An 8,783-nucleotide genomic window follows, 5' to 3' on the forward strand; every position below is an offset into this window, starting at 1 on the left:
CAACATGCAACAGTAGCAATTCCCTCTTCTTCTCTAATTTCCCACATGGCACATTTTCTGCTACAATTTAAACAGCCCGGCTGCAGTCGGTCTCATTGGAATGTAAAAGCTCTGATGAACATGCGCTGTGCCAATATTGCCCTCCAGGTTTTGTGTTTTGGTGGCATTCTGCACTCGTATTCTATCCCACTAGGATACAGAGCGTTTAGTTTTTACAAACAGGGATTTTTATTAAGAAACAGATTGGGAGGCTCTGTACTGTAGACGCAGATACAATTCTTTTTTGAAAGTCAGCTAGATTCAGAAAGCTCTGAACACTTTCAAACATCACAAAAGACAAAATATTTTCTCATATGATGTTTCAAAATGTGTTTACCTTGTTGGAAACTTAAAATTCCATTTAACGAATTGGCCTTTTTTTCTAACTCTTGTCTTTGTTGTACTCAATCAGTTCAGTTAGAGATTAGTCTTAAACGTTATACGAGAAACGGATCTCATTTCATTTAAGAAGATAAAATGGAGGCTGTCACATCAGAAAGCAGCGACAAGCTGCATGGTTTACTGAGAATTTGGATGATAACTATTATATGTCACTACCTTGTGACATTTAGGTAGTGCAAGAAATAATACACAATACTGCACTAAAGAGAGACACAAACCTAGATTGTGGCAATATTTCAGAGGAAAATTGAAACACCCCATTTTTATCACAAGGTAAAACTTAGGACAAGATCCACTGCACCGATGCATCCATGTTTACTTCACAAACACTGAGCTAGACCACCTGGGACGTTACTGCGCCCTCTACTGCGCAGTAACATCCTTGTTTGCAGTTCACACAGGAGATCAAATGAAGTCGCATATATTAGGAATTCTGAAAAAATTCTGATGTCACAAAAATTAGAACTGAGCATTAAGGCCTGCAGTGTGAATGTAGCCTTAGTCAACATGTTGCTGTGGTAACACTTTATTTGAAGGGGGGTGAATAAGAACTCATTACTGTTTAAACTTTACCTTTAATAACATAAAGTTACCTAATTTTTAAAGCGTAATCAGTAATACTTTTAGAACAAATTTATATCAGTAAAGATTTCTTGGTTAATGTCAAGTGGTCATAACATAGACATTTTGAATGTCAACTTTGTATTAAAAGTGTCATAATTTACCGAATGACACTTTATGACAACAGTCATAAATATTCATGAAGGCTTATTCATGTTCATGACAGGAGTTATGTCATGTTTATGACAGTGTCATGTCAGTCTTATTCACCCCCTTTCAAATAAAGTGTTACTGTTGCTGCTAACTAACCAAAGAGTGAGTGAGCTTATTGGAAGGGCTTTACCACCAAAAACATGAGGTTTTTCTGCATCGACAGAATGATGCATTCTAATGTAACACTATTCATTTTAATCAGTTCTCTCAAATGAAATAACTCTGAGTTGGTACCTGAGTTGGCTAAGGTTGGTACCTTGCTAAGGCACCAACCTTAGCAAGGTTGGGTCCACCAACCTTGCTAAGGTAGGCAGTAGCAGGTTCAATGAGCTAAAAGTCTTTCCTTTGCCTACATCCCCCAGAATGCCGTGCTGTCTCAGATCACAATTCAGTGAATTTATCAACATTCTATTTTCTATTAATATTGATCACATGTCTATTACAACATACATGGTTATTGATCACCCAGCACTATTTGTGCATCCTTACTTTAGCTATCACTGAAACCTGGATGATTATTCTTCGTGCGATTCTTTATTTTAAAGCTCTCTTTCCACCAACCATTGCTTCACTCAGGTCTTCTGCATGATGGCGTCCCACCAGATTCACCCATACCGTCTTCCTCCCCATTTCTCTTCCGTCACCTCTCCCATCCAACCCCCCACACCACCACCATTCCTTGTGTTCTGAAACGGGTCAACTACCCGGGGTGTGGTGTTCTGCCCTCTGCAGCAGGTACTTCCATTCCCCAACGGACACTAAGGAGCTGATCTACGACCCGGCATCTGTGATGAACGGCGACACGCTCAAGTTCTGCCAGAAGGAGGCCTGGTGCAAGCTGTCCTTCTTCGTCCTGTCCTTCTTCTACTATCTCTACTGGTAAGCACCGGCCTTCACTCAGTGGAGCGGTTCTTAGATGTTGAGGTACGTTATTGATGCTGATCTGAGAGGGCTTGGAAACCTCGTTGAGTAGCGTAGGTCTCTGAAGAGGAGAGGTTTGCCTCTCCACAAAGAGGTTTGCTTGGATTCTTCGGCTCCGACAGCAAAGTGTGTGCAAATCTCTGAATAAAGTAACCATTTCTCTAGCGATCACATGCGGCCTCCTCCGTGTGATGGAAGTTTAGCCAGGGTAGGAGTGTTTCCTTGTAGGCCAGCTATCGCTAATGCATGTGATGTCAAGAGAATTTGATTCTTTACTTCATTGACAAGCACCACCTAAAGCAGCAGCACTCTTACTTGAAATGTGAATGATTCTGTTTTGTGTATGGAGGGTCTTAGTTCTGCTGACTGTTCTGAATGTCTCTGCTGAAATTGTCTGTTGTTCTGTGATGATAATAACACGCACAGTTTTCCTCTCTATGTCTAACAATGCTGTTATTAATCACTCCGGATTCCTGTCCCACGTGTCATGTGGGTGCTGCAGTGTGTGGAACCTGGAAATATCCCTCTATTAGGTCTTATCAGTGGAAACACTTAAAGGTACAATCCTTACTTTTTCTTAAACACTGTATTCTGTAGGGCTTATTTCAGGCTTTAGAGAGAAATAATATTCAGAAGGGAATTTTGACTCTGTCCTGAAGTCAGGGTTGTGGTTTTCAGAAATGTATGTAAAATTTCTTTGGATGATAACATTTTTGACATAGTAGCTCTGAAGTGGTTCTTCTTGATGATGAAATAAGCAAAAGTGAACCAAAAGTATACAGTTGAAACCAAATATTTCCATGCAGAATCAGAAAATCTAGTTCGAATTACCAAAATGATTTATATTCAATAAATGCCAGAGGAGGTGTGCGACCAAAATGGCCTGTATGCCAATACTGCGTGGAGGAAACTTCCAGAAAGCAATTTGTGAAGCTTGATGACTGACAGACGCTTTAAATTTTGAAAAAAGCTAAAAAGAAGAAAATTCTCCTTCTCATTATTCTGACATTTATTAAATAGAAATCATCTGGTAATGCTGACTGAAAAGAGAAAAAAATACTTATTGTAGTTTAATGTCAGAACATGTGTCTGCTTTACGGTTTGTTGTAATTCAATGCTTCTAAAGTCTTGATATTAATCAAATTTCATTAAGTTAATGAAAATAAGGTTAAGGTGAAAGCTATAGTGTTCCCTCCTGGCAGAAATCTGAGAAACTGACTTCAATAAGCTAACGTGTTGAGCTCATTTGTTTCACATCCATTTCCATACCAGTGCCGACATTGATCAATAGAGCAGCTTCTGTTGAAACCAACATAACACCCCATCCTGCTAGCGGACGCTAAATGATCGAGTGCGGCAGTATGTTAGATATTTCTGCAGCTAATGTGCGAACACTCTGAGGCAACACCGTCAGCGTGAAGCCAAGTCACAGTGTGGTTGGTGTTTGTGTCGTGGCACTGGGTGTCATCAACTATGAATGCAGCGCTCAGCTTGAACTGAAATCATCTTGCTTCTTCCATCTCACCCCATCGTCCTGCCCAGCTCTTGCTCACGTCGGACTGTTTTAGAGATCAACCAAGGTGGCGGCGGCATCAGTCAGGTATTCTGCAGCACGAGGCGATGGTGCGTTCACTTTCAGTTCCATCTGGTTCAGCATAGTTGGCCCTTGCTTATTTTCTTGCGCTTTTCTAAAAATTTAAAATGTGCTCCAAACCTGGTGTGATTTTTTTTTTACCTATAGTTAGATTTCTAGAGTCAGGCTTTTTTTTCATTACTACCTCTTGTTATTCTATAAATACATGTTTAGGTATCTAAAGATCACATTTTTACTTTGTTGCTGAAAGTTTGTGTTGAACACTGCAGGTACTGCTCCAAAAACATCTGAGTGCCTTCACACCAGCCCTGTTTAGTAAGCTTTAGTTTGTTTGCTTAGATAGTCCAATTCATTTGTGAAATCAAAAACTCTGGTTTGCCTTCAAAGCTCGGTCTCTGTTTGGTTGAAGTAAACTCTGGTGCGGTTCAAATGCGTGAATGCCAAGGGGACTGGAGACTACTCCAAAAACAGGAAACAGTGCCCTGTGCATTCTGGGTAAATAAAACTAAAACAAACGTGCGAGTCTGGCTCATGGTATTTTGCCAAAGACAAAAGTAAAATCCTACACCCACTAAAATATGATGCCACTCCATTTAGTTTACCTCAGAAAAAGACACTGCGGAAGACGTGCTCAGTGTCTTCTTCTGAGGTTTTCATGTCATTTCCTTCAGTTGTTCTTGGTGCAGCGCCCCCACAGGTGAGAGGGTGAACAGGTTTTTCAAAGGTTTTTTTTTTTTTACGTTTTACAGTATGAAAGTGAATCACAGCAGCTAAAAATGTTACACCTTTGGTCCTCAATCGAACCGAGTCTACCGGACCATCAGGTGACTGGACTGAATAGAAATACATGGCTTATTTTTTAAATCTTTATTTGTAAAACATCATGCCCTACACTAAAGGTTGTGGCGATAAAGTGACTAACTGCAAATAAATTTACTACTGAGTCAACTGAAACTTCAAATTTAATTTACTTTTTTCACGTCATGTATCAAAGCTAATCTAAAAACTAAAGAATAATTTTTTAAAAAGTTTGAGAATAAAATAGCATTTTAACTCATCTGATCCAAACTACAAAAAAAACAAAACCTCACCAGAGTTCATCGTTCTAAACATCCAAAGCCTAAATCTCAGTTTCAGATGGCCGCTCGGGTTTAAACGGTGATGAACGTGATTGAACTGGAAGTGAAGCAGCCTGAAACCTGCTCTGTGGGGCTTGTGTCTGTTTTCTCAACCCTTCTTTCTCCGTGGCAACCAGAGTCCAACTCGCCTGCTCCCCTCAGCTCCACCCCACCTTCACGGTGACTTCTTCCTGCACACAAACACACTCTGAACACACACACCTGCATACCATGAGAGCTTGTATGTTACAGACCACAGCAGGTCCTTTCCGGACCAAAACATTGACTTTAGATTTTTACTACTTTAAGATGAAGATAATAAACGTAGCCTGCCTGCTGGTTTGCTCCTGCCTGCCCAGCCATACGTCAGCACCTTCTCCTCACACTGGATGACAATGAAACCCTGCCTGACTAGCAGAACACCCCATGGAGTCTGACTTGTACCCCTGTTTTTCTCCTCCTGTCCTTCCTGTCACAGAAATGCTTCAGTAACCAGCACTTTCCCCTCCCAACGAGATGAGCGCAGGTTTTCTGTCGCTGAGCATGTTGCTGGATGAACATTGGACCTCTAACCCGTTTCTTTTTTTTCCATCCCGCCACAGCATGAATTATCAGGACAGTTTTCTGGGTTATGTCACATATTCACATGATGATAACCTGGGTTCATTTACCATAACAGGCAGATGTTGCGAATAAACGTTAGTAATTGGGTTGCCCAAACTTCAACGTAGTTTGTATAGTTGTAGGTGTTGCTGTAGTCGACACCTACAGCAAGTGATCGTTTCTCCGTAGCCTAGTGTCCAGACCTTATGGATGAAGCAAAGCATAGAACAAGACTACGTTTCCCCATGAGTCACAGGTTTTAGCAGAACTTCTTACATACCTGTACTTGTTAATATAGGATTATATAGGCTTGGGTTGCTGCGCCTAGCTAACAGGGATGTTCCCTCTGAGAAGATAAGAAACTTCAGACAAGTTAAGTTAACCAGAAGGKGCTTGGAAGGACCTGAGTATAAAACTATAAGAACGGCCTTCTGTGAAAACGTCTGGGTGAATGGAAAAGTTGAATGTGTCACGTCACCCAGTGGTGGAGGGGAAGAGATCCAAGCCGATACGTGGAGGCAGATCATGCCACACATCAGCAGACCTGACCTTTAAGCAGGGAAGCTAAATTGGGAGGATTTGTCTGATGTCATTTAGTGTTGAAGCTTTTCTTCTTTTTTGGACTTGGTGCTTAGACGCAAATAATTACAAAAATAGAGCTAAATCCTGCAGTAGTGAAAAAAACGAGATGAGGTTTTTCAGAAAGAATTCAAAAGCCTCATGCTGTGGATTTATCCTCTCAGTCCACACGAGGCTTTTTGTAAAGATTTGTTTGGAAATAAATAATTTTCAGCTTAAAAAGCCCCTGATTGTTCCCCAGTTAGCCCGAAACAAAAGAAATCTGTCTGTTTCTCATCTGTGAATTCACCATAACTAGGCTGAACAAAGGCCATGCTGATAACACTCTTCTGTGTAGAAGTTCTTAAAAATAAACTGATATAAAGACTTGCTTTCAAGAAATGAATGAAGCAGAAGTACAAACACTAAGAAGCTACTGAAAAGGAAACTATTCCTACGTGGACACGCTGTTTACCAGGTAGAGCTAGAATTAGTTTCAGAGTGATTAACCAAAGTCTTATTTTTTATTTTAAAAAACAATATTTTAAGAGTGGTGTGTGTTTGACACGCACAGTGAGAACAGGACCAAGCTGCAGTTGAACATAAACAGMACGGATGTTTCGGTCTAAACATGAGAAAAGACTCCAGACTGTGAGCTCTCCTCCACGTTCAGCTGACGTCTCATCAGGCTGCGAAAGAGAAGGAGCTGGTGAAAAACTGGGGATGAAGTTTGCTGGTTGCAGTGATCTCTGGGGGAAAATCACGCTCTTCAATTGTGTTCAATTTATTTCTGTTAATGGACGTCGATCAGCCAGCCGGGGTAAGCAGCTGGCAGAGGCCACACAGCGAGCGTTTAGCTCCTGCCAGCGGGGCGCCGCTCTGTCCTGGTCGGGCCGTTGCTCGGTGGAACGAGCGTCAGATTCGCCACGTGCGATTTGAGCCGTGGCTGTTTTCATGCAGACCTTCATCGCTCTGTCTTCCAGGGGACACCCAGCGGGCGCCAAACGTCCGTCTCTCTGGGTCGGAGTCGTCGGTGTCACTGGTGGTTTACAGACTCTGGGCCTGGTGAAATCATTTTCTGCCACTTTGCTGCAAATGTCTGTTTGACAGCTTGTTTTTGCACATGCTCATTGCATTACATGAAGCTCATCGGCTTGTTGCTTTTTATTTTGCAAGCTTTCCCCAGATTTTTCTGGAAATTACACCGATTAAAAAAAAGAATACTCTGAGAAACCTGCCAGGAAGGATAGTTGTTCTTGCATTTTTAGGTCATGGTAAAAACCTAAAAATGTAAACTTGGAACATTTCATTCAGGTCAAAAGAAATCATATATATATATATATATATATATATATATAACCAGGTAGATTATTCTAACATAGATAAGTTCTATTGTCAGCACTATTCAGTTTGCTTTCTTGACGTCTGATCTTTTCACAGTCAGATTATTGTTAATATGCATTTATTCCTGCAATTAAAAACATTCCAGAAACGTATCCAGTTTGCACCTTAAGACGGCTCAATAATCTTTTTCAAACATTTGAAGTTTACAAATTTCCAACCAAGTTGTCCCTATTAGCTAATTATTGAGGAATTTTATGATCAATTATTATCAGTTATCATCCAGAGACTATTCTGAACAATACGTTTCTCACACTCTGTATGTGTGCTAAGTGTGAGGGTGTGTGTAGATAAGTAGGCCAGAAGGTGTGTGTTTGCGGTTTGACCTTGCTTGCAGTATTCATCAAAAGAAGCTGCGTCAGAGCAGAGTCCTGTCGCCTTAAACTGCTCAGAAACTATCCACACCCTGCTGCTGGCCTCTGGAGGGAATCTTTAAAATGGCCCAACTAAAACTCTGCTATTTTATTTATAATATTTAATTTTTATAATTTTTCATCAATTCTAAGTTAAATCATCAACACCTAACAAAGTGATGTGCTTATAGTATAACACTGTTTAAACCAAATTCACACATAGGCTAGAAGAAAAATTTCTTCAAGTGAGGATTACTAAAAGTATTTTGATTAGCTAAATGCTAAAACAATCGGATTGGTCTTTTGGATCTTCTTTTTAATTGTTCTAATCTAATATCCTTTCTTATATTTCCTGTCCTAGAATTGACCTGCAGGCAGTAATTCTCCAGTCAGATGTTTTGAATATTCTTTCACAAGCTTCAGTTTTCTGGAATTGTGACCAATGTATTCCAACAGGACTGAGATCAGGACGCTGCAAAACAAGAACGTTGTTGTCTTTACAACACTTTGGTCGTTAAGAAAATAGATGGAAGGACATTAGGGTTCGGATCAAAGGGACAAAGTGCACCAGTCCCTCCTGCAGTAAAGATACCAACACAACATGATGCTGCCATCGCCGTGCTTCATAGTTGGATAGCGTCCAAATGTAACAATAGTTTTTATGGCCCAACACCTCAGTTTCTGTTCTTGGAAAACAATGGAAAATAGAATTCTGTTAAAATGAATCTGTTTTCAATCATTTCAAACGTTCATATGAAAGTCCTATGGAGGAAACCAAAACGAGCCGTCCATGTTTGTCCTGAAAGACATTGTGTTAATCTGTGACCAAAATATTATTAATATATTTTGATCTGCTCTCTGCCTGTTCTGTGATTTTATCCAAAATACAGGAATATATGTATATTTACAACAACAACAACAATAAACAACTGGAATATTTTTAGATTTTCTCAGCTGTGGGGTTTTATTTCTGAGTAAACAGCGTTTATAAGAGGATATATATATATATATATATATATA

General features: G+C 40.2%; 1 protein-coding gene across 3 annotated transcripts in view; it reads left to right on the forward strand.

Moving 5' to 3' along the window:
* Positions 1-8,783, forward strand: part of cnih3 (cornichon family AMPA receptor auxiliary protein 3) — a 79,436-nt gene that overhangs the window by 68,999 nt on the left and 1,654 nt on the right. Inside the window, exons 5-6 of one of the 3 annotated variants that reach the window (XR_532515.2) lie at positions 1,948-2,094; positions 2,639-3,736. Coding sequence is in view for 2 of the 3 variants with exons in the window: in XM_008398566.2 (XP_008396788.1) it covers positions 1,948-2,094; positions 2,639-2,669 (178 nt within the window). In the remaining variant the exon portion in view is untranslated. The remainder of the gene's footprint in view (positions 1-1,947; positions 2,095-2,638; positions 3,737-8,783) is intronic. The other 2 variants (XM_008398566.2, XM_008398569.2) reach the window with 2 other exon arrangements.

This window comes from Poecilia reticulata, linkage group LG21 (genome assembly GCF_000633615.1).
Source record: "Poecilia reticulata strain Guanapo linkage group LG21, Guppy_female_1.0+MT, whole genome shotgun sequence".
Lineage (NCBI taxonomy): Eukaryota > Metazoa > Chordata > Actinopteri > Cyprinodontiformes > Poeciliidae > Poecilia > Poecilia reticulata.